This window comes from Xenopus tropicalis, chromosome 5, assembly GCF_000004195.4.
Source record: "Xenopus tropicalis strain Nigerian chromosome 5, UCB_Xtro_10.0, whole genome shotgun sequence".
Classification (NCBI taxonomy): Eukaryota; Metazoa; Chordata; class Amphibia; order Anura; family Pipidae; genus Xenopus; species Xenopus tropicalis.
Window position 1 is genome coordinate 8,984,257 of NC_030681.2, and position 26,910 is coordinate 9,011,166.

Sequence of the window (26,910 nt, forward strand, 5' to 3'; positions counted from 1 at the left end):
TAAGGGCATACCAGAAAGGAAGCAGTGTTTAGGGTTGACTATGGGCATGGCTGGGTGTAAATGAGTGGGATCAGGGCAGTAGCTGGACCACCCACAGATATATTTTGCCCCTTGCGCATCACCCCCCAGAGCGACCCCCTACAACTCACGCAATAACAGGAGGGAACTAAAGGCAGGAGACATACAGCAGACCCAGCGACTGTCTGGGACCCCTGTGGGGGTCAGCTGTATGCCAGTTACACCAGAGAACTGGGGCAAATCTTATTGTACAGCGCTGCGGAATATGTTGGCGCTTTATAAATAAATGTTAATGTAATGTAAAATCAGGGTTATTATATCATCATATTATACATAATAATACACAAGCGCCATGAATATACTGTAAATTATATCCTTATAAACAGTGCTTAGTGATGTCATCCGTTATAATCTGTGCTCGGTGATGTAATTTCTGTCACATGACTCACTGACACTTGTGTTTTATAATAAATAATATACTCCCTGTTGTAAAATATGAGGATATTAGGAGTCACCTTGGAGCTTTGTGACCTGTATAAAAGCACTTGGCCTTTGGCCTTGTATTTTAAATACCTGACTCATAGGTGACTTATCCTTATAATACTCAAGAGCCATGAATATACTATAAATTATATCCCTATAAACAGTGCTTAGTGATGTCATTTCTGTCATGTGACTCACTGACACTTGTGAATTATAATAATGTAGCCCCTGTTAAAAAATTTGAAGATATTATTGGTCACTACATAATACACAAGAGCCATGAATATTCTGTAAATGATAGCCTTATAAACAGTGCTTAGTGATGTCATCAGTTATAATTAGTGCTTAGTGATGTCATTTCTGTCACATGACTCACTGAAACTTGTGAATTATAATAAATAATGTACCCCCTGTTAAGAAATGTGAGGATATTAGTGGTCACTACATAATACACAAAAGCCATGAATATTCTGTAAATGATAGCCTTATAAACAGTGCTTAGTAACATCAGCTATAATCAGCGCTCTGTGATGTAATTTTTGTCACATGACTCTTTGAATCTTGTGTGTTATAATAAATTATATACTTTCTGTTGTAAAATATGACCTCAGAGTTCCATGACCTATATAAGAGATTATAACATCGGGTTCAGAGCAGTGACATATAGGGGTAGGGGCATGACCTTTGGGGGCGTAGGTGGCCAGGCCTTGATATTGGAAGTCGTTATTGGCCAAATTATTGTTTGGGTTTCACAATGCTGAACCCTAACATACAGTTGAGACCAGAAATGAACAGGTGGCATCCTAATTAAAGAGGCAAAGTTTACTCCACCTTCTCTTACCAACTGATTGGTTGCCATGGGTTACAAGACTAGGAGAAGCCATTGGCCCTTTTACATTTATTTTAACTTCTTTTTAGCAGAATTGTTGTAGTTAACATTTACAATCTGTTCCCTCTTGCTCACACCTAACAATGGACACCACCCTGGGCCATACACTGGACATACTTCTGTTATTTATGTAACAGTCACTGTCCAACCTTTTCCCCTTAAGTTGAACTACAACTCCCATAATCCGCAGAGTGCCTGTATCTGTACAGAGCCAGGTTCTCTGTTCCATCCAAGACCAGGCAGCCTGACCCTGTAGTATGAATCTATAGTAGCTGATCCAAGCTGTTCTGAAGCAGATGTCTGCCTCCTTGTCTGAACTGGGATTCTCCTGTTGAACCTGGGGCAGTTTGCACCCTGACAGCTCTATGCTTGTTCCTTACAGGTTGGGTGTTGCCTCCATCCTCCATTCTAGTAAGCGTCAATATTTACCCACTTAGCACCAACCCTACTAACCCAGCAGCACAATCATTTCCACGTTTAGGGGCTGATTTACTAACCCACGAATCCGACCCGAATTGGAAAAGTTCCGACTTGAAAACGAACATTTTGCGTAGCGTTAAAACTTACGCGAAAAGTTGCGCATTTTTAAAACTTAACGCTACGAAAAATGCGCAACTTTTCGCGTAAGTTTTAACGCTACGCAAAATGCGCAACTTTTTACGCAACTTTCGTAATGGATAGGAAAACTCGCGTTTTTACGCAAAAATCGTATTGGATCCGAAAAATTCGTAAAGAATCCGAAAAAATCGCAAAACATACGAAAAAATCGCAAAGTACCGATCATTACGAAAAAAACGCAATCGGAGCCCATTCGACCCGTTCGTGGGTAAGTAAATCAGCCCCTTAGTGTAATGGCACATGGGTTGCAAAATGCTTCAAATTGCCCCTCCCCAATTGCGCTGGATGGTAATTGCCTGACCCTAGTGCACCTTCTTTCTAGAGCAATGGCACCCCCTGTTTATCTGTGACCCCAGTGCACCCACTTAGGTCAGGGGCACATGGTTGGTATTGAAAATACTCACCTCCATTACTCTGAGTGGTAACTATTACCATTTAGGTCAATTTTACACAGTTTCTGTGACCCCAGTACACCTGCTGTTAGTACCTGGTAAATGGGGGGGGGGTCAACCAGTATCTGTGACCCCTGTACCCCTACTTTTAGGGTAATGGCACATAGGCAGACATCAAAATGCTTCAAATTACCCTTCCATTGCCCCAAATAATAATCACTTGGACCTCAAATAGTAAGGCTAATGCCAGACGAGGCGTAGGTAAGCTGAAAAATGCTTGCCAAAAATACCGCCCTACGCCTTCTAAAAAAAAAACGTGAGAATGCAAAGTCTCGCGTTTTTATGCGGATATCGGCTACATGTGCCTGCACCCGAGCGTATTCCATTCATTCCGGAGCAGGCACAGGTAGGAGGCGTAGGGTGGTATTTTCGGCAATCGTTTTTCAGCTTGCCGAAAATATACGCCCTACGCCTCGTCTGGCATTAGCCTAAACTGCTCAAAATTGCCCCTTTTGTTGGTTCTTAGCAATTACCATTCAGGGCAATGGAGAAGTTAAGGCGGCCATACACGTTAAGATCCGCTCGCCTGGCGTGGCCGAATTAAAACGCAGGTAATAGGCGCAATCGGTTCAGGGACCGCATCAACGAGCCGCCTAAATTTTTTAACCTGCCTGATTAATATCTGGCCGATTTCAGGACAGGCCCGTCACTTGTGCCCCTACACGGGCTGATTAGCTGCCGAATTGGTCTAAGGGTCCCATATCAGCAGGTAGAATCGGCCCGGTGTCTGAAGGCTTTTCACCCATTGTTCCAGTAAGTCTCTATGGCCCCATACACCTGCCCCATTGCAGTATCAATCCCTAGCCAGCAGGGAGGCGCTCTCTGGCAGCTTATATAAGAACATAAGAAAGCTGAGCAGTCTAGAGGCACCACATCCAGAGCAGTTTTATTAAACACTTATTTTCGGCCAACATTTGGATAACAGCCCTGGAGCAAAAATTCTGGTAAATGGGCAATTAATTAGAAGTAAATAGGGGCACATTTATTTTAGTTGGCGGCTATACACCAGTAATACGTTTCCACATAAACTTCCCAAACTCCCATCATGCCCCGCTCTGCCACTAGCGGCTCCAAGACGGTGACGTCACCTGGAACAACATAGGGGCGTGGCTGGAGCTTTGGCCGCGCCTTGCGGAAGTGATGCACCGCGCAGAAGCCGCTCCCCCTGGAGAAAAAGTAAGATGTCTGCCGCAGCGGGGGACAGAACGGATGGGAAGTGCTCAGGATCGGCATCGCCTACGGAGTCTGTGCCCATCGTAACCATCAGGAATATCCTCAACTACATGAACCGCGATGAGATTAGCCAGCTCCGCCTGGTAAGGGGGCCAGTCTGAGGGCGGGATTACTTAGGTTCCCCTGGAGACACCTGTAGGCAACAACCCTTGGACTCTTGCTGGGGATTGTGGGAGTTGTAGTTCTGAAGCTGTTGGGACTCGCTCGTTTATTTGCCCCACACTTTCCTATTGCTGGGGTATTAAAGGGCAGCAGGTAGCTGAGATATTTACCCCTGTATTCCGTATAAAGGGCTTGTACCCAGGGGCTGATAATATCCCTTCCATATGCATTACCCTTCTCTAATCTCTTCATCTCCCAATAATCACTTTATTAGTTACAGTAGTAACGGGGCATGATGGGTATTGGCTGGCACTTTGTATAACAGAGCAACTTGCAGTTGGTCACTTTATATTGTGTAATATATTGCAGTAGACTGTAAGCTCTTTTGGGCAGGGCTCTCTTCACCTCCTGTATCGGTTATTGGTTGCTTTATATGTTACTCCTTGTAGATTGTAAGCTCTTTTGGGCAGGGCTCCCTTCCCCTCCTGTATCGGTTATTGATTGCTTTATATGTTACTCCTTGTAGAGTGTAAGCTCTTTTGGGCAGGGCTCTCTTCCCCTCTTGTATCGGTTACTGATTGCTTTATATGTTACTCCTTGTAGAGTGTAAGCTCTTTTGGGCAGGGCTCTCTTCCCCTCTTGTATCGGTTATTGGTTGCTTTATATGTTACTCTGTATGTCCAATGTATGTAACCCACTTATTGTACAGCACTGCGGGATATGTTGGCGCTTTATAAATAAATGTTAATGTAATGTAATAATGTGGGATTATTTGTTGTACTTTGTTTTTTCAATGTGGCCCCTGTGTGTGTATCAGTACTGGGTTATGGAAAGGGCCACCGTGCCCTGCAGTTTATAGCAGTCAAGCTGTGGCCCCCGGCATAGGGCCACTGGGTGTTTGTATAGTACTGATCAGTCATTGTCTCTCTCTATCTGATAGGAATGAATGGTATTGACTCAGTACAGGTATAGGACCCATTATCCAGAATGCTCTGGATAAGGGATCTTTCCGTAATTTGGATCTCCATACCTTAAGTCTACCAAAAAATCAATTAAACCCAATAGGACTGTTCTGCCCCCAATAGGGGTAATTATATCTTAGTTGGGATCAAGTACAGGTACTGTTTTATTATTACAGAGAAAAGGGAATCATTTAACCATTAAATAAACCCAATAGGGCTGTTCTGCCCCAATAAGGGGTAATTATATCTTAGTTGGGATCAAGTACAGGTACTGTTTTATTATTACAGAGAAAAGGGAATCATTTAACCATTAAATAAACCCAATAGGACTGTTCTGCCCCCAATAAGGGGTAATTATATCTTAGTTGGGATCAAGTACAGGTACTTTTTTATTATTACAGAGAAAAGGGAATCATTTAACCATTAAATAAACCCAATAGGGCTGTTCTGCCCCCAATAAGGGGTAATTATATCTTAGTTGGGATCTAGTACAGGTACTGTTTTATTATTACAGAGAAAAGGGAATCATTTAACCATGAAATAAACCCAATAGGGCTGTTCTGCCCCCAATAAGGGGTAATTATATCTTAGTTGGGATCAAGTACAGGTACTGTTTTATTATTACAGAGAAAAAGGAAATCCGTTTTAAAATTCTGAACCATTTGATTAAAATGGAGTTTATGGGAGACAGGCTTTCCGTAATTTGGAGCTTCCTGGATAACGGGTTTCCGGATAACTGAACCTTCACCTGTATAATGTTTTAGCTGATCACGTTGACCCTTGGGAAAGGCACAGGCTGTTCCAGGTAGAGTAATGTGACGTGTGAGTGTGTGTCCCCTGCTGTACCTGTCACTCACTGGCAGCGGTGAGACTGCTAGTGAGTGTGAATGTCACGGATACCAAACCGCTCCGGGCTGTCACTGTCATGTATACCTTTACTTGTGTATATATGTGCGGGTGTATCATTGTCATGTATACCTTTACCTGTGTATATATATATATATATAATATATATATATATATATATATATATATATATATATATATATATATATATATATATATATATAATATATATATATGCGGGTGTATAGGAGCTGCTAGAGGTGTCACAGTGAACCCAATGCTTTTTTCTTACTCTTCCTCCTTATCCTTTCCGCTTGGTTTTGGTGAACAAATAAGACTCTATAATGTTTAAAAGGCAGCTATTTCATACATAAAGAAAGGAAATGTCTTTCCAATGGAGTACTTGTTCATCCCTTTCTGGTTCTGACCCGTGAAACGGCTACATTGCTTCAGGAGTCAGAACCACCGGTGCAGAGAATGTCTGCATCCGGACAGATACTGCTTTAGTTTACACACAAAACCATTGGGAATGTGTAATATTGGAAAGTGCTTACTCCTTTATTAGGCTAAGGGTGAAGACACACAGAGCTACTAGTAGCAGCTACTTTTTCATGGCTACTAAACTCCAGAAAATCCCCTGCCATAGACAATACTGAGAATTGCCTCTGCTAAACACACATAGATACAATTATCAGTAAATGATCAACATTGTCTGTTTTAGTAGCCACAACAAGTAGCTGCTACTAGTAGCTCCGTGTGTCTTCACCCTAAAGGCAGTTTTTGGGTGGAGCTGCCCTTTAATATGCTAGTGGTCTGCATTGTACCTCTTTAATTGGTTTCAGTGTTAATATGTGTGTGTGTTGTTATCAATGATTATGGGGATGCCGGGCAAATAATACTGTGCTTTAATCCTATCATTGGCACGGTAGTGATATAAGTGGCAGTTTCACTTGATGTGGTTAAATGTTCCCTTTACCTAATTAATGTGTATATGTAATAGCTATAAACAACCTTCCTGTGGTGCACAGGGCATTCCCAGGGTTGAGAGATTCTCTTTGCTGCATGGTAGGAAAGCAGTGAGTTTGTAATACATTTTTAATTTGAGCCGTGTACACCATCCGATGATCGGGGGCAAAGGCTGGACTGGCCCTGTTTAATTTTATGGTGGAGCTACACTCCTATTTGTTTGGTGTGCAAGATGGAGTTAAATATATGTATATGGCTGCTTTTTGTGTATAATACAGATATATTCCATGCATGGGGTGTTTATATCGTTAATCCAATTAGCGTAAGGAAAGTGGTCTATCTGGTGTTGCTTTATTGCGGCAGTGGGGTTACCTTGTGTCCAGTTCCTGCCATTATTGGTATCGCTGCAGCCTTCGGCAGGCACAAACAATGCCGCGCTTCCTTTGGGACAAAGCTTTGCGTGTATACAAAGGGTTTCCTTGATAACATGTGTTTCATGTCAGATTAACCCTGCGCGAGCTGATTGTATTAACAGATTTGCATTCAGGGATTAACCTGTTTGTTTTTAATTGAATTTGGAAAAAAAAAGATTCCTCTCCCCCAGACATGAAAGGATTATACTTTATACTTGTTTATGTTTATACAATTAATGTTGTTGGCTTTTCAATTAAAAAAAAATAAATAAATAGCGGAATTTCCGAATTGGGAAGGCCAGTTGGATCATTGACTATAGAGCAGAACTATAACTTTCAGCTGTGTGGATGCTGGGAGTTGTAGTTCTGCAAGCACTAGGATTATTGTTATTATAGTATAAAGTTGGTGCATGTAGGACAATGGTGGGAATGGGCAGGGGCAGCTTTGTTGTTGCCCCATCAGCAAGTGCAGTAATTGTATCCATGTGACAGGTTGGATTCCTTGCGCCCCTCCCCCACCCGCCCTGCCATTCAGACTTGTGGATAATACTTGTTGCTCCTCCAACTCCCTGCCCCCTTCCCAGGCTCTCTCAGCTCACACGTAGGGAAAATAACCTGAAATCCGCCATGGCACAGACTGCCTATGGCTGCCGTACAGACTGTGACTTACACCAGCCCTGTGCAAAACACGCCCTGCCTGGCCCTATCCATCTTAAGGTCCCCATACATGGGCCAATTCTAGCTGCAGATATGGGTCCCTTAGACAGATTTGGCAGCTAATCGGCCCGTGTATGGGCTCTACCGACGGGCCTGCCCGACCGACATCTGGCCTGAAATTGTCCAGATCTCGATCGGGCAGGTTAGTGCCAAATGTGCCAAATGATCAAATTATCCTGGATTCCCCCAATATTGGGAGAAGATCCGCTCGCTTGGTGACATTGCCCGTGTATGGGGACCTTTAACCTCTATTGCGACATCTCTGGGGCCAATGTGGGGGGCTGCCAAACCCCAGTGGCCTCATAGGCACATTGTTGGCCAATTTGAGTGTTGGTGACTAAATTTGACAATACGAGCCCTGATCTGCTTATTTAGCAGTGATTAGAGCCCATGGGTCACCCCTTATAACTGTAAAGGTGCCCATACACGGGCCGATTGTCCCTTAGACAGATTCGGCAGCTAATCGGCCCGTGTATGGGCACTACCAATGGGCCTGCCCGACGGGGCAGGTTTAAAAATTTAGTCTGATCAGGGACCGCATTGGCTCGTTGATGCAGTACCTGAACCAACTGCACCTATTACCGGCTTTCTAATTAGATCATTTGGCCCCAGGGCCAAACAACCGAATAAGCCCGATATCGCCCACCTGTAGGTGCGAGCCAAGCGAGAGGATCTTAGTGTGTATGGCCACCTTCAAGATGCGTTCATTAGGCGAGGTTGCCAAACAAGCAGATCTCCTCTCAATATGTCCCCACCTAGGGTGAGTGATATTGGGCTAATTTGATTATCTTTTGGTCACGTTTCAGCTAGCCACGGACGTACCAATAAAATTAGTTTAGTCAGAATTATTGCCCCAATAATTTTCATACCACGGCGATGGGTTGCTTAGCCAATGGGACAGATTAGAAAACTTCAGTGGGATAAGGATAAAACCTGCGCAGTATTGTGTATCTGCCGATACCCTTAGGGCCCTACAATGGGAGCCACTTTGGTACCATTGGTGCCTGTAACTATTTCATGCCCAGAACCTCCTCCCATTGGTTATATTTGGGGCTTTATCCTACAGTTTCAGGCTGAATGTGAGTTTTACATCGTCGCACAAAATCATTTGGATTTGTCTAATCAGAACCTGCATCTTAATTTAACGAAACACGCTAAGATCCAATCGCTTGGCGAGGTTGCAAAGCGAGCGGATCTTCTCCCAATATCCCCACCTACGGGTGGGCGATATCGGGCTAATCAATATTGATCAAATTAGAAAGATGGGTATAGGCATCTGTCTGTCCGTGTATGGGCACTAATGAAATCGGGCATATATCGGTCGGGCAGGCCCATCATTAGTGCCCATACACGAGCCAATAAGCTGCAGAATCAGTCTAAGGGACCCATATCGGCAGCTACAATTGGCCCGTGTATGGCAGCCTTTAGGGTGTGTTTGGAACTTGGGCTGCCTGGGCCAGTGAGCAGGGGCAAGTGTTAGCCAGTTGGGAAGTTTGCCTGGTTGCCCCCATATTAGCCGTGGGAGCGCAGGGATAGGCATCAGTGCGTAGGGGTTAGAGACCCAGTCGGGCCGTATGGACTTTGTTCCGTATACGCAGGCACGGGACTCACTCTCACTGGGCTCTTTGGAATTCTCTGTTTTTGTTTGAACTGTGATTATTCTGATGCTGTGACTGCCCCCTCCCCTCCCGGACTTACTGGGAAATAGCCGCTGCGCCACTTGCATAGGCATTTTTTAAAAAAAGTTTTTGCATTCACAAATACTGGAATCCCATAGAGGCATGTGTTTGTATGGTCTGCCTGCCCCCTGCACTTGGGTACATGGGAATGTATGTATGTCTGGGTGTGTAGGTATTTATATATAATATACACAAGAACCCTGAATGTCCTGTAAATTGTAATTGGGTGTAATTAATAAGTGTAATTTCTGTCACGTGATTCACTGAGACTTGTATTATAAATTATCTACCCCCTGTTGTAAAATATGAGGATATTATGAGTTCCATAACCTGGATAAGCATTCAGCCTGCAGCCTTGTGCCTTTATATGGGCACAGAACCCCTCAGTGACTGCTAATATCCTTATCATTTACAGTAGGGGGTACATTATCCCTTATAATACATGAGTGATACTCGGAGGTAACCAGACTATACTAGTCACTTGTTACAGAGTAATTTATCATTTTGCGCTGCTATGAACTAACAAGCCCTGCCTTTCTCCCGTTGCAGATGTTCCTTACCGTGTACCTTAGTAACAACGAGCAGCATTTTACCGAGGTGCCAATCACACCAGAAACCACCTGCCGGGATGTCCTAGAACTCTGTAAGGAGCCGGGGGAAACAGACTGCCACTTAGCCGAGGCGTGGCGAGGCACAGGTATGGCTCATTATTTCCCACCAGTTTAATTATGAATCCCATAATAATCCCGATGTTCCTGTATTTTAATGAAAGTGCCAGTCACAGACATCAGAAACGTGACAGCAGTTCCTGGCGCTTGTGTGTCAGCGGCACTGCACGTGCTCAGTGGGCTCTGGGCTGTAGGTGAGAAACTGGTGAGAGTTATAGTTCAGCCCTGAGGTCCCTGCTAATGATTAGACTTAGAGCGTGCTGATAGGATAGCTGCTGCCTCAAAGCCCTTTTATTGTTTTATTGGGGGCAAGTAATCTGCTACTTTAGGTAGTTAAACTTCCCCTTTAAGGGGAGATTGTTTTCCATTTATCCTGGGTGTTATTGTTGCTAAAAAGCTTTGCTTAATTCTGCCATCTCATTGGCTCCTCTCTAATAAGTACCTCCATAGCCGCCCTGTGCTGAACCTATGCAGCGTGGGAAACCCCAGTCTGGCAGGAATCTAATACTCTCCCCTGACAGGTAGGAATGTGTTAAAGGGACATTTACCCTACATAGAGCTACATGTGACTCGGCTGAGGGTGCTCTTCTGAGCATATTTGCAGTTTCCCTTAGATTTCATTATACAGGTATAGGACCCATTATCCAGAATGCTCGGGACCAAGGGTATTCCGGATAAGGGGTCTTTCCATAATTTGGATCTCCATACCTTAAGTCTACTAAAAAAATAATAAAACATTAATTAAACCCAATAGGATTGTTTTGCATCCAATAAGGATTATTTATATCTTAGTTGGGATCAATTACAAGGTTCTGTTTTATTTCTACATAAAAAAAGGAAATCAGTTTTAAAATTCTGAATTATTTGCTTATAATGGAGTCTATGGGAGACGGGCTTTCCGTAATTCGGAGCTTTCTGGATAACGGGTTTCCGGATAAGGGGTCCGATACCTGTACTAACAGTCAGTAAAGAGGTGGTTTAGCTTTAAGCTAACTTTTAATAACCTATAGAATGTCCTATTCCTAATTTTTGCAGTTGGTCTACATTTTTTATTGTATAGTTTTTGAATTATTTGCCTTCTTCTACATCTTTCCATCAAATGGGGGTCACTGACCCAGGCAGCTAAAAACTGCTGCTCTGTCAACTTTACTTTTATTATTATTGTTGTTACTTTGAATTCCTTACCTTTTTATTCAGGCCCCCTTCTATTCATATTCTTGTCTCACATTCAAACCACTGGCTGGTTGCCATGGTAAACAAGACCCTAGCGACCAGATAAACCTAGAACCCCATATTATTAAGTTATGAGTCCGTCTGTCCGTCTGCCCCAGGAGCACTGTGGGCCCTGCCAACAATTAAAATGGGGCTCTTATTTGTCTCCGCCATATCCCATAATGCCCAAACCCTGGTCTGTTTAAACCCCACCCATTTCCCCTAAAGCTCAGTAACATTCACAGCCTGTGTCTTGGGGCCCCTGACTGCGCCCCAGTGTACAGTAATATTTCCAGCTGTTAATGGCTAACGGCACGTACCATGTCCATTCAATGGCTCAATTGGCTGGAAGCTGATTTCTGCACCTCCCTGCCCTGACCGGTGAGTGTGACGGCCCCCTATAGCAGACCTGCAGAGCCCCCTTCTCACTCCTCCTATGGAGTCCATTGGGCTTGGAACCTTGGGTGCTCTGTGAGTGATTTAATACGAGTCCAATGAATGGAACCAGAGGCTAAATCCTGCCCCCCGCTTTATTTCAGAGCGCCCCGTGGCAGATAACGAGCGTATGTGCGAGGTGTTACACAAGTATGGTGCACAGAGGAACGAAGCACGGTTTTACCTTCGCCATGAACGCCCTCCATCCAGAGAATCAGGTAGGTGCCCTCTCTCACACTTATCCCTGGTGGGAGCCATGATGCTCTGTTCCAGCTTTATACATCTGCAGCTGCTGTGGAACCTCTTTCTTCCCATTTTATTAACTCCCGTTTCCTGGTAAGAACTTATTTTCCTTTTGCTGGGTGTGTTACTTGCCAAACCCACATGTAGGAGGGCATACACGTGCCGACTCTAGCTGCCGATATCAGTCCCTTAGACCAATTCAGCTGCTTATCGGGCCGTGTATGGGCACTAACAAGCCTGCCCAACCGACATCTGGCCTGAAATCGGGCAGATATCGATCGGGCAGGTTTGAAAATTTGTCAGATCGGGGACTGCGTCGGCTCCTTCATGTGGTCCCCAAACCGATGGACTCCTATACCCCTTGTTCTGATTGGATTGTTTGGCCCCCGGGCCAAACTACCAAATTAGTCCGTTATCAACCACCTGTAGGTGGGGATATTGAGAGAAGATCCGCTCGCTTTGCAACCTCGCCAAGCAAGCGGGCATGTATGGTCACCTTAAGGCTGATGCCACACGGGGCTGATTCTGGGCCAAACCTGCTGCAGGCAGTTGGGAGCTGACAGAAGCGCCGTCAGTCTGAATGACTGGGATTAAAATATAAATTCTGTAGCCTGAAACCTGAATTCCCAAACTGGGCCACAAAGCTTGCGGATCAGCGGAACTGGGCTGTCATCTCTGTGCTCAGCGCCTCACTGGCTGCCGCCTCACTAGCTGCCGCCTCTCTAGCTGCCGCCTCACTCGCAGTCGCTTTATTGACTCCCAACTGATGCTGCGGCTTCGCTTTATTGAACGTAGGAAATCCATGCAGTTTTAATCTCCTGGTTTTGTTTAAGGTTTGGGTTCTGTTGAAAGGCACACAGGCAGCTTTCAGCGCTTACTTTCCCTTTTGTCCTTCGGGCAGGATTCTTTTTATTTATTTTTTTTTGTTTTAAAAACTATAAATTTGAAAATATGTATTTTTTACATTTGAAGTTTGTAGCTTTGTCTTTACTCAGCGTTGTGTTGAGGCACGTGTAGCGCATTGCTCCTCTCCTAGCTCCCTCTGCGGCTACTCATTGCTTCATTCCATAAAGGGCTAACCTTTGGTATGATGTTGTTATATTCTGAGCCGTGTTGCAGTTGGTCTTCGTTTTTAATGATTTTGTATTTTTTTTTTTTTTTTTTTTACTAGCTCTCCATTTTGATTTTTTCACTGCAGACTGGTTGCTGGGGTCCATTTTACCGTAGCAATCGGCCAATCGTATGAATGAAAGATGGTAGAAAAATAGGAAAGGGCCTAAAAATGAAAAGAAGTCCTAAAAAATACCAAAAAGAATAAAAACTTAGCCTCACAGACCGTTTTTTTTAAAATTTTTATTTATAGGCAAGAAAACAACGGATTAATTTAAAAACTAAAAAATAATGAAGACCAATTGAAAAGTTGCTAAGAATAGGAATTTATATAACATAATAAAAGTCGACTAAAAGGTGAACTGGCCCTTTAAAGACGTTCTATTCCTGTTACAGTACAAATATATTGGTGAAAGGCTTCTGTTCAACCATAGCTCCCCCCATGCCTTTGCCAGGGTGGGCCATTGCAAGGTCCTTTTTCCACTTTTTAGCTGTAGGACCTGTTTGGTTTCTATTAATAAGATCATCATATTGATAGGAAGACTCATTGAGGAGATAATAACAAATGTGGGAAGAAGACACCATACTGTACATTGGAGTTAGTTACGCCTTTATAAGAGGGTAGGGAAAGCCCTACAACAGGAATACCGGGATACTGTACCATTCTGCTCTTTAGGGACAAGAAAACATATAGGTTATATGAGTCTTGTTAATGATTGCAGGAAAGTTATCCAACTTGTTGCCCATTGGCTGTGGGCACCCAGGCGTGTATCAGCTGAGTTGGGATCCATCTGATGCCAACTTTCCCCCCAACCATCTCCTCTGGCTGGGAGATTAGCAGCAGCCGCCACTTTAACAGCCATTAGAATAGAGGGAAGGAGGAAGGTGATTCTGGGAGCAGAGTCTAGGGAACAGTGCTGAGGCAGGATAGCGGTAAATCTGGTTGTTGCTACGGGGGCTTTGGAGGGTCAAGCTAATAAAAACATAAACTAAGAGGTGGAATCCCCCAAGCCGTAGGGCTGCACTGTTAGCATAACAATAGGCAGCTAAGGGGAGTGGGCTGCACTGTGTGCCTGAGGCTGGCCGCTGGGGAGGGACCCTGCCCTGTTATAGGGAGAGAAAAGGCAGCCAGGTCTCTAGTCCTGGCAGGATATAGAGGGTGCTGGCCCGCAGGAGAGGGTGCTGGCCCATGGGAGAGGGTGCTGGCACAGAGTAGGGGCTGCTGCCACACTGGCTCCTTCCAGGCTTGCAAGAGGTGAGACAGTATAGGGAGCCCAAGGGTTAACTGAGAGGCAGAGAATGGGTGGGTGGTGGAAAATGCAGGGTGGGGGGTTGCCAGATTTATGGGTTATAGGATAAATGTAGGGTACCAATTTTCTATCTGTGGTTAAAGCAAAGGATAATGTGGGGGACAGGTAGATAGAATAATGTGTTTATTATTTTCTGATCTTTATTGGAGCTCATACAGCTGCCTTGTGAGTTCCCATGTACAGCAGCTCTGCGCACTGAGCAGTTATTACACTTGTGGTTCGTGCTTGGCCACTGGGGGGGGCACCGTTAGGCTCACCCTGTTCTTGGCCCCCCAGTATCACACTGCCCAACTGTCTCAGGCAGGAGTTTGTGCTGTAGAAACCTGTGAAAGTGTCAAGTGATCAAGTGATACTCAGTATGGCTGACTATTGAGCCTGGTACCAGCCAGACACCTTCATTATCATTTCTTTTCTCCCCCCCCCCCCCCCTCCCAGCCCAACGCTCTCACTCCATTTCCCTGCACTCCTGCCCAAGGCTCTCTGTTTCAAATCATATTCAGTTTACAAAACTGCCAGCTTTTTCCTTTTCTCCATTAACCATTTTCTCCCTCAACTATTGGCCAAATATGGGCAGCTTCAGTCTGGTGAGTTGTGCCGCTAATGTTCAGTGTCGGTGCCTGAGGGGCAGGGGGATTAGGCGCGGGGGCCAGACAGCAGGGGTGCCTGCAGCAGTGCAGCCAGACAAGTGGGAGTTACTGCGGGCAGAGGTGTCGCCTGTTGGGTGCTGCCAAACCTAAGCTTTATTAATGGCCACAGGCCAGACTTATTGGCACTACAGCAGTAGGTTGTACTGTAATAGCGCATCAGCTGTGGCCCCAGCTCTAGTTTAGATGCCATTTTGCTTGTTCATTACACATCATGCTCCTATTGGACCCGGGTCTATGGGGAACACTATGGTAGTTCCCACCCACAGGCATAAATACAAATATAAACCTGCATATTGTACTGCCTATGTTGTAAGGCAAACGGTATGGAGTACATGTAAGGCAAGATTAATAACTAAGTAGGGTATATTTTCACTTTAAGACAATGAGGGATGTATGTTTATTGGGTGGTAAAGCCATTGCAAGTAATTACAAGTTATTATTTGTGTTGTTACAGTAAATGCGCCTCTCTTCTTGGTAACTGATTGATCCACGTTGCTCATAGAAAGATTTACAGGAAATCGGGTTTCCCAGACCCTTTCCTCTTTGTTCTTTCCCGTTAATTTATAGAGAGAGATATACAGAGAGAGAGAGATATACAGAGAGAGAGAGAGATATACAGAGAGAGAGAGAGAGATATACAGAGAGAGAGAGATATACAGAGAGAGAGAGAGAGAGAGAGATATACAGAGAGAGAGAGAGAGAGAGAGATATACAGAGAGAGAGAGAGAGAGATATACAGAGAGAGAGAGAGAGAGAGAGAGAGAGAGAGAGAGATATACAGAGAGAGAGAGAGAGAGAGAGATATACAGAGAGAGAGAGAGATATACAGAGAGAGATATACAGAGAGAGATATACAGAGAGAGATATACAGAGAGAGAGATATACAGAGAGAGAGAGATATACAGAGAGAGAGAGATATACAGAGAGAGAGAGATATACAGAGAGAGAGAGATACACAGAGAGAGAGAGATACACAGAGAGAGAGATACACAGAGAGAGAGAGATACACAGAGAGAGAGAGATACACAGAGAGAGAGAGATACACAGAGAGAGAGAGATACACAGAGAGAGAGAGATACACAGAGAGAGAGAGATACACAGAGAGAGAGAGATACACAGAGAGAGAGAGATACACAGAGAGAGAGAGATACACAGAGAGAGAGAGATACACAGAGAGAGAGAGATATATATACAGAGAGAGAGAGAGAGATATATATACAGAGAGAGAGAGAGAGATATATATACAGAGAGAGAGAGAGAGATATATATACAGAGAGAGAGAGAGAGATATATATACAGAGAGAGAGAGAGAGATATATATACAGAGAGAGAGAGAGAGATATATATACAGAGAGAGAGAGAGAGAGATATATATACAGAGAGAGAGAGAGAGATATATATACAGAGAGAGAGAGAGAGATATATATACAGAGAGAGAGAGAGAGATATATATACAGAGAGAGAGAGAGAGATATATATACAGAGAGAGAGAGAGAGAGATATATATACAGAGAGAGAGAGAGAGATATATATACAGAGAGAGAGAGAGAGATATATATACAGAGAGAGAGAGAGAGATATATATACAGAGAGAGAGAGAGAGATATATATACAGAGAGAGAGAGAGAGATATATATACAGAGAGAGAGAGAGAGATATATATACAGAGAGAGAGAGAGAGATATATATACAGAGAGAGAGAGAGAGATATATATACAGAGAGAGAGAGAGAGATATATATACAGAGAGAGAGAGAGAGATATATATACAGAGAGAGAGAGAGAGATATATATACAGAGAGAGAGAGAGAGATATATATACAGAGAGAGAGAGAGAGATATATATACAGAGAGAGAGAGAGAGATATATATACAGAGAGAGAGAGAGAGATATATATACAGAGAGAGAGAGAGAGATATATATACAGAGAGAGAGAGAGAGATATATATACAGAGAGAGAGAGAGAGATATATATACAGAGAGAGAGAGAGATACACAGAGAGATATATCTGTGGGATGTGAAACTGACTCCGCTTGAAACTTTCTTTCTGCTCTTACACACCAGTATCTCCCCTGCTTTATGTATGTATATAATAATAATAATATATGTATATATAGTGATTAAAGGGTATATAAAGCCAAAGCAGTTGAACTATAACTAATAAATATATCTATATTTCAGTTTTGTTTTTTTTAATGACCATTCAGTCGAAGCAGTTTGCGTAAAACTGTGTTTCCCTTTAACAGTGAATGTACAGAGAGTCCACGACCCGAATGCTAAAAGGAACGGAGTGAAGATGCCCAGCGAGAGGAGAATGGAGAACGGGGTAGGTGCAGGGAGAGGGGAGGCCTCCTCATTCTGATTTATTGGCAGAAAAACAAATCTCAAAACTTAATTTTATTTTGTCTTTCTTTGAAATGCAGGTAAATGGCCCCAGGATGGACATGACTTTAGCGGAGCTGCAAGAGATGGCTGCCAGGCAGCAGCAGCAGATCGAAACTCAGCAACGGATGTTGGCCACCAAGGTGTGTGTACCCTCCCTCGTGCAGCCATGTTGGTTCCCTTTAGCTCTACTCATATTTAGATGATATGTTTGTTCTATGAACAGCCAGATGTGTTCTCGGCCTGTGTGTGTGTCACCTGGTTGGCCGTAGATCTGAAGCTGGGCTGAATCAGTGGCAGATCTTGTAAAGGCAGATTTCAGCTGGCAATTTGAGTCCTTTATGCCTATTGGCCAGCTTATCTGCTTATGTATGGGCTCCCTGATCGACTGAAAACTGGTAAGGTGTTGATTGGCTGCTTTGATTTTCCCGTCTGATCAGGGACCCAATCAGCTCATTGATTCAGTGCTCACTCCAACAGCTCCTATGCCCATTGTTGTCATTCAATAGTTTGTCCCTAGGGCCAAACGTTGGAACTAGCCCAATATCACCCACCCAAGGTGGGCATGTCGGGGAAAGGGCCACTCATTTGGAGGCCCAGCTAAAGCCTATATAATAAATCTGATTGGCCACAGGGCTGTATGATGCTCTGCAGGTTAAGGGGCCGCTTTATCCTTGTTTGGGTCCCCACAAAAAACTACTGATTTCTTTTCAGTCCTCATCTTGAAAAACATAGGTTGTCCCTGGGTGGCGCTGCCTTGAAACAAAATGGTTTCCTTCATTGGGGAGAGACATCAAGGTGCTCCTCTCTGAGTCCCTTTGGTTGGGGAACTGTAATCTCTAGGAATTTCCCAACATAAAGCACCACCATGTTTTTGGATGCTGAGATCTCATTGGTTTCTGAAGAGGAAGGAAGTTAGCAGCCATCTTTGTAAAGTGGCTCACCTCTCAATGCATTCTAATCTGTAGGAGCAGAGGCTGAAGTACCTGAAGCAGCAAGAGCAGAGGCAGCAGCAGCAAGCCAACGAGCAGGAGAAGCTCAAGAGGCTCCGGGATATTGCAGAGAACCAAGAGGCCAAGCTGAAAAAAGTGCGGGCCCTTAAGGGCCACGTGGAGCGGAAAAGGATCAGTAATGGAAGACTGGGTGAGTGTTTGGATACCTGTTCATTTCTCTTCTATTGGCTTTAACTTAATAAATGACACCCCTAATTCAACCAATCGGCACTGCTCTCATATTTTCCCTTTTCTCTCCGGCCGTGCCAGTGGAGGAAATCGAGCAGATGAGTAACCTGTTCCAGCAGAAGCAGAAGGAGCTCACAGCAGCCGTGTCCAAGGTGGAAGAGCTCAGCCGACAGCTGGAAATGCTGAAGAACGGACGCATCGAAGGTTACCATGACAACCAGGCAGCGGTTTCTGAGCTTGATAGACTGTATAAAGAGCTTCAGGTACGGGGGGGGGGGTTGCTGATTGGGTTGGAATGAAATCAATTCATACATGTAGGTCTGGATTTGTTATCCTCTGTCTGATTGGCTGCTCACCTGTATATGTCTATACATATATCCTGCATATCTCCTGCAGTGCTGACTAGGAACCTTACTGTGGGGGACTGGGGGTTGTAAGGTTCCTATTCAATATGGCAGAAGATAAACAGGACAGGGATGCTATAGCAGCAGGCACAGGCAAAAGTAATAGTCGCCATCCTATAGGCTTGCAGAGTTCATGCATTGCCCCAGAGGCTCTTGAACTACAACTCCCAGCAACCCCAAAAGAGCCTCCTAGTTCAATAGCATCTCTTGGTCCCTAGTTCCAAACAAAAATGCAGTGATACAGAAAAGTTGCTGAGGGAAACTGAGCAGAGGATAAATATAATGTATTTCTGCGAGTGGTTAAGTTTCCCTTTATTTTCTCTTTGCAGTGTGCAATAACAAACAATTTATTCTGTGCATTTATCTGTTTTATTTGTTTTGTTTAGTCCTGCAGCCCTCCTATATTTTTTTTTTAAATTTATGTTTATGGTATATTAAATTTGCACCCAACCAATAAAAACGTAACCATAACATCAACAGTATCAAGTCAGCCATTGCTATCGCTCCAGTTAGAAACTCTGTTATACTGTCGTTGCTAGTATGTTGGACCCTAGCAACTGGCTGGCAGTTTAAATTGGATCATGCAGATGGAATATAGCCATCTGCCTGGTGTAGTTCCTTCTTTTAACCCCTGCATCACCACAGGGTGATGCAGGGGGTTAACTGCTCTGTGATGCTGTAACCATGGGGGCACATGTAAATGCTGGCTGTCGTTAAAGGGTAAACATGCCCTTAACTTCCCCTTTAATATCCGTCCCCTCGTGAGTGAGTTGCCAAGCTGCAAGCCCTCTGTGCTGTCACATAGAATTATAGCTGCCTTTTTGTTAGCCGCGTAGTGCCCCCGGTGCATTGTGGGTAAGGCCCTGTATAGAGAGGAAGCTCTGGGCGAGCGCTGCTTGCGCGAGAAACCTCCCAGTGTTCTCTGTAATGGCGGAATAAAGAGTCCCTGTGTGCGGAGGGCAGCGATTAGCATGCGTAGCTTTGCCCGCGTCGGCCTTGGCAGCCCTGGCACTCAAGTCATTCTTGTTTCCCCCAGCTGAGGAACAAGCTGAATCAGGAGCAGAATGCCAAGCTGCAGCAGCAAAGGGACAATCTGAACAAGCGCAACGCCGAGGTGGCGACCATGGACAAACGCGTGAATGAGCTGCGCGAGCGCCTGTGGAAGAAGAAAGTGGCCCTGCAGCAAAAGGAGAACGTACCAGTAAGTGCCACCCTCCCGGCCCACTGGGTTCCTATTGTACTGCAACTCTCAGCATCTACCGAGCAGGTACGTTTGTATGGGGTTGCTGGGAGTCGTAGTCTGATAAGTCACTGCTAGAGAAAATCAGTGTCACTGGGGGTTGATTTATTAACATAGATGCTCCATTGTAACCCTGCAGCCCTCCCACTGTGACTAATCCGATGCAGGCTTCAGTTTTTAACTTGTAGTAGAGCGATTGGGTGCTAAATGTGTCTGCACTTATACACCTCTATATGTATTAAGCATAGTTCAGTAGGAAAAGCCCCATTGTTGAACTTATAGCCTCTGCAGAGATACCATAAAACTATGGCACATAGGGATTCCCCTGTACTAAGCACAATTCAGCAGGAACAGCCCCCTAAGTTTGCTCATAGCCTGTACAGAGAGATACCATAAAACTATGGCAGCATAGGCATTTCCCTGTACTAAGCACAATTCAGCAGGAACAGCCCCCTAAGTTTGCTCATAGCCTGTACAGAGAGATACCACAAAACTATGGCAACATAGGGATTCCCCTGTACTAAGCACAATTCAGCAGGAACAGCCCCCTAAGTTTGCTCATAGCCTGTACAGAGAGATACCATAAAACTATGGCACATAGGGATTCCCCTGTACTAAGCACAATTCGGCAGGAACAGCCCCCTAAGTTTGCTCATAGCCTGTACAGAGAGATACCATAAAACTATGGCACATAGGGATTCCCCTGTACTAAGCACAATTCAGCAGGAACAGCCCCCTAAGTTTGCTCATAGCCTGTACAGAGAGATACCATAAAACTATGGCAACTATAATAATGTTCCAGGGCCATACGCTGATAGTCAGAATGCTCATAGCTGAAAGCATCTGCTCTTTTCTGCCATGTGTAAATGTCAGTCCAGCCTATACAGCTCTCTGCTTCCATTAACCACTCTTCTGCTTGCGGCTTTAGCAATGGTTCTGGGTTCTGCTCCACGCTGCTCTTTTTATTTTGTTCATTCCATATTTTTCTTTGCATTTTTTTGTGTTTGAAAAGCTTGCAACCTCTCTTTAATTTAGATTTCATCTGATGGGAATCTACCTCAGCAGGTACCGAGCACTCCCAGCCGAGTGGCTGCTGTGGGCCCTTACATTCAGTCGGCCACCATGCCGAGGGGCCCTTCTTCTAGGCCGGAGCTGGTTGTTAAACCAGCGTTCCCTGAAGGGACCAGCACTACACAAGTACCTGATGTGCCACTGAAATCCCAAACCCTGCCCAACATGAAGTCTGCATCCCAGGGCAAAAACTCACAGGGTAGGTATTCTGCTCTTCTCTGTTCACTACCTTGGCCGCTAGGGTTTATAGGTCCATAGCAACCAGTTTAAATTTCAAATTTGGCCACTGCTGAATAAAAGATAAGATTTAACACACGACAGGATAAATACAGTGCCAATTCCATGTATAATACCCCAGAACCCACAGCGGGATAAATACAGTGCCAATTCCATGTATAATACCCCAGAACCCACAGCAGGATAAATACAGTGCCAATTCCATGTATAATACCCCAGAACCCACAGCGGGATAAATACAGTGCCAATTCCATGTATAATACCCCAGAACCCACAGCAGGATAAATACAGTGCCAATTCCATGTATAATACCCCAGAACCCACAGCAGGATAAATACAGTGCCAATTCCATGTATAATACCCCAGAACCCACAGCAGATAAATACAGTGCCAGTTCCATGTATAATACCCCAGAACCCACAGCAGGATAAATACAGTGCCAATTCCATGTATAATACCCCAGAACACAGAGCAGGATAAATACAGTGCCAATTCCATGTATAATACCCCAGAACCCACAGCAGGATAAATACAGTGCCAATTCCATGTATAATACCCCAGAACCCACGGTAGGATAAATCTAGTGCTAATAATGTGCAGTCATGCGCCACCTGCTGGCAGTTACTGGTACTAAAGCTCTTGAATCCTGTTTTTATAGGGAAAATCTGCCATTATACCTTGAAGGAATAAAACAATTACATAGAGCACAATGATGCCATCTGTAGGAGATGTGTTTCTGTTGCTTTGGGAAAGTGAAACCTGCCCAAGCCTTACTTAATTTTTTATTCCCCCCCGTTGGTGCTTTGCTCTGGGCACTTACCGTAGAAACCCATAAACTTTTATTTGCATTGTATATAAATCCATTCATTCACTTCTCATGAAGAACCCTAAATGTCACCTCATTGTGATCCCAACTGGCACTGGTTTTGCCACCTCAGGCCAATAACGTTGCCAAATGTTTGTGTCGGAGTGGTGCCAGGAGTGTGCCCATGTAGCTCCGTGCTGTGTTCCTCTTTGTAATTCCGGTTTCCTTCATTGACCAGGTTCCGGGGGCTACAGTATTAAACCTCAGGCGGGGGGCAATAATTGGAGTGATGCAAATGGTGATATCCAGGGAACCGGCGCTCTCGGCACTGCCGGACAGGGTAAGTGTGTAGGTGGGGGCAATTTATCTATCTACCTGTGTTGTTCAGGGTTGGACTGGGGTCCCGGGCCCAACGGGTTTTCCCCTCAGGGGTCTACCACCACAGTGCGGACCTTCCACCCACGAGTCATGGACCTTCCCCTGCCCCCCCCGCATGTCCCCATTTGTAGCTGCCATTGGGAGGAGCGCCAGGGTCAGAGAGGGGGAAGGCAGTGGGACTGGGTCAGTGGGGGCCACAAGGGCTGGGGCCTACTGAGTTTTTTCCTAATGTCCCACTGGCCCAGTCCAACCCTGGTGTTATTGCTGTGTGTGCGTTTGGATAAGAGCCTAGAATTAGAGTTCTGGATTATTATTATTAACATTTATTTATAAAGCGCCAACATACCCCGCAGCGCTGTACAATAAGTGGGTTTCATACATTGGACATACAGAGTAACATATAAAGCAATCAATAACCGATACAGGAGGGGAAGAGAGCCTTGCCCAAAAGCGCTTACAATCTACAGGGCAGTGCTGGGGCATTTTCATTCACATGAGGAGTTCTGGATTTATAGATTTATTGACTCTTTATTATTTATCTTTTAGCCACGAGCGCTGAGAAGGACAAGAAGACCCGACCAAGTTCGATGTTTGATTCTGTCGAGCCTCCTCCTGGGCCTCCGAATTTCGGAACATTGCGCAAAAATCAGAGTAGCGAGGACCTCCTGAGAGACCCACAGGTATGCTGGGAAATCAAGAACCTACTAATTCCATGTGTGGAGCTAGTTAATTAATCCCTTGCGCTAATTACATGTGTTTGCTTTTCAGGCCACTAATAAAGGAGTGATTAAGGTGCCCCCACCTGTACCATCTAAGCCAAAACAAATCAGCCTGTCTCAGTATGGCCCTCCCCCCCCGCCCCCTGTGACTGAGCCCAAGTCGGATGGCAGTTCCCAGAAGCCCCCTGCGTCACTACAAGGAAACAAGCAAAGAGCAGCCCAGCAAGCAAGAGTCCCCGTTCCCTCGAATCCTGAACTTGCCCCTGCGCCCAAAGTGGACATTCCACCTGCTATAGCCGTCCGGCCCTTCACCCCCCAGCCTGCTAAGGAGCCCCCTCCTCCGCCCCTCCGCAAGCCCCAGACAGTCGCTACGAGCTCCATTTACTCCATGTACACAAAGCAGCAAACCCCCGGGAAGAATTACACCGTGCAAGGCGCCCTCGCCCGATCCCAGACGCGACAGCCCTTCTCCAGTGGTACAGTACTGCTTCTCTAAATGGTCAAATTATAAACACTATAAATATGCAAGTGGCAATCATATCTTGCTTTATGGCTGAGATTCTAGCTATCTGTATAACAGAGCATTCTGTCACAGTGGCACAGATCCTATCTGATCCCCCCATTGTAAGCAGCAGTCCTGCCCTGCTTTATGGCTGAGATTCTAGCTATCTGTATAACAGAGCATTCTGTCACAGTGGCACAGATCCTATCTGATCCCCCCATTGTAAGCAGCAGTCCTGCCCTGCTTTATGGCTGAGATTCTAGCTATCTGTATAACAGAGCATTCTGTCACAGTGGCACAGATCCTATCTGATCCCCCCCATTGTAAGCAGCAGTCCTGCCCTGCTTTATGGCTGAGATTCTAGCTATCTGTATAACAGAGCATTCTGTCACAGTGGCACAAATCCTATCTGATCCCCCATTGTAAGCAGCAGTCCTGCCCTGCTTTATGGCTGAGATTCTAGCTATCTGTATAACAGAGCATTCTGTCACAGTGGCACAGATCCTATCTGATCCCCCCATTGTAAGCAGCAGTCCTGCCCTGCTTTATGGCTGAGATTCTAGCTATCTGTATAACAGAGCATTCTGTCACAGTGGCACAGATCCTATCTGATCCCCCCCATTGTAAGCAGCAGTCCTGCCCTGCTTTATGGCTGAGATTCTAGCTATCTGTATAACAGAGCATTCTGTCACAGTGGCACAGATCCTATCTGATCCCCCCATTGTAAGCAGCAGTCCTGCCCTGCTTTATGGCTGAGATTACATTATATCACAGCAGGGCTAAATAGACGTGCAAGAAACTTAAACAGAAATATTTTAAAAAGGGACATTTTGGGATATCTCTAGCTTTAGTATAGAAATAATATATCTGTTTATTTCTTTGATTGTAGTGTATGGCAAACCAGTGCTCAATGGATCCCAGAGCCAACAGACAATGAACCAATCGGCAGACAGCACTTGTGTGGATGGGCAGATTAAATCAAACAGCCCCGAGCCAGAGGGGGATACCCCAGTGACTGGCCAGGAGAGCCAAGAGACTGAGAGAATTCCTCGCCCCCTTAGCCCAACCAAACTCCTGCCATTCCTCTCCAACCCCTACCGGAACCAGAGCGACGCTGACTTGGAGGCACTGAGGAAGAAACTTTATAATGCCCCCCGACCACTGAAGAAGAGGAGCTCTATCACCGAACCCGAGGGCCCCAATGGACCAAACATTCAGAAGCTTTTGTACCAGAGGACTACTCTGGCTGCCATGGAGACTATATCTGCCCCTAAGCAAAGCCCCGTGGCATCCATCTCTGAGAACTCTGGGGAGGGGCCCGGGGTACATGTGACTGCAGACCAGGAAGTAGAATCCCTGGAGGAAAGCGCTTCTTCCCTGCAGGATCTTGAGCCGGAAACGAGAGATCCGATTGTGGTTCCGGAAGAAATTGAACTGCTTTCTCCAGTTTTGGGCCCAGACTGTGTCCCTGAGGGGATACCTGGGGATATTCTCCCCCTTCCACCTCCTCCTGAGGAGCTGAATGTGGTTACAGCCCAGCCCCCTGACACTTACATAGAGGAGTACCCCCCATATCCTCCCCCTCCGTATCCCACCACCGGGGAGCAGGACAGCCTGGTTGAAGATCCATCCAACTTGCGACCTCCAGAGATCACCGGCCAGTTCTCCCTTCCTCCTGTAAGTGAAGAAGTGTCTGAATTGGCAAACAATCTGTCCTGTCATGGCGGTGCCTGTAGTTATTGGCTAGTGAAGGATGCTGGGATTTGCATGCCAACAGTAGCTACCCATTGGCTACATCAGGGGTGGGCAAACTTTTTGGCTCAGGGGCCACATTGACTTACAGACGGCCCGGCGTTACGCCCAGGGCTGCCATCAGAAATCATGGGGCCTCTCAGCTCCACTCCCCAGCAGCCTGCAGCTCCACTCCCCAGCAGCCTGCAGCTCCACTCCCCAGCAGCCTGCAGCTCCACGCCCCAGCAGCCTGCAGCTCCACGCCCCAGCAGCCTGCAGCTCCACGCCCCAGCAGCCTGCAGCTCCACGCCCCAGCAGCCTGCAGCTCCACGCCCCAGCAGCCTGCAGCTCCACGCCCCAGCAGCCTGCAGCTCCACTCCCCAGCAGCCTGCAGCTCCACTCCCCAGCAGCCTGCAGCTCCACTCCCCAGCAGCCTGCAGCTCCACTCCCCAGCAGCCTGCAGCTCCACTCCCCAGCAGCCTGCAGCTCCACTCCCCAGCAGCCTGCAGCTCCACTCCCCAGCAGCCTGCAGCTCCACTCCCCAGCAGCCTGCAGCTCCACTCCCCAGCAGCCTCCTCCAGCTCCACTCCCCAGCAGCTTCCTCCAGCTCCACTCCCCAGCAGCTTCCTCCAGCTCCACTCCCCAGCAGCTTCCTCCAGCTCCACTCCCCAGCAGCTTCCTCCAGCTCCACTCCCCAGCAGCCTGCAGCTCCACGCCCCAGCAGCCTGCAGCTCCACGCCCCAGCAGCCTGCAGCTCCACGCCCCAGCAGCCTGCAGCTCCACTCCCCAGCAGCCTGCAGCTCCACTCCCCAGCAGCCTGCAGCTCCACTCCCCAGCAGCCTGCAGCTCCACTCCCCAGCAGCCTGCAGCTCCACTCCCCAGCAGCTTCCTCCAGCTCCACTCCCCAGCAGCCTGCAGCTCCACTCCCCTGCATACTCCCCAGCTTCCTCCAGCTCCACTCCCCAGCAGCCTGCAGCTCCACTCCCCTGCGTACTCCCCAGCAGCCTCCAGCTTCCCTCCCTAGCATCCTCCAGCTTCCCACCCCAGCATCCTCCAGCTCCATTCCCCAGCGTCCTTCCCAGCATCCTCCATCTCCCCCCCAAGCGACCTGCAGCTCCCTCCATCCTCAGGTTGCTTCTATCTCCTGGCTCCCCGCTGCATCCTTTTATATGGTTGCACCCCGTGTATGCTCACGTGTACGCATGGGGCGCAACCAATCGGGGCCCGTATTTCTTTTAAGGGGGCCGGAGTCGGCG

General features: G+C 46.2%; 1 protein-coding gene across 1 annotated transcript in view; it reads left to right on the forward strand.

Annotated features, from left to right (window-relative positions):
• Positions 1-3,678: 3,678 nt before the first annotated feature.
• Positions 3,679-26,910, forward strand: part of tp53bp2 (tumor protein p53 binding protein 2) — a gene marked incomplete at its 3' end in the record, with an annotated part of 56,068 nt that continues 32,836 nt past the window's right edge. Inside the window, 13 exon segments of the mRNA NM_001016036.4 lie at positions 3,679-3,776; positions 9,928-10,075; positions 11,798-11,911; positions 17,251-17,330; positions 17,428-17,529; positions 18,355-18,529; positions 18,649-18,830; positions 20,008-20,172; positions 21,274-21,481; positions 22,563-22,664; positions 23,249-23,382; positions 23,471-23,897; positions 24,813-25,600. Of these exon segments, the coding sequence (NP_001016036.2) occupies positions 9,928-10,075; positions 11,798-11,911; positions 17,251-17,330; positions 17,428-17,529; positions 18,355-18,529; positions 18,649-18,830; positions 20,008-20,172; positions 21,274-21,481; positions 22,563-22,664; positions 23,249-23,382; positions 23,471-23,897; positions 24,813-25,600 (2,625 nt within the window).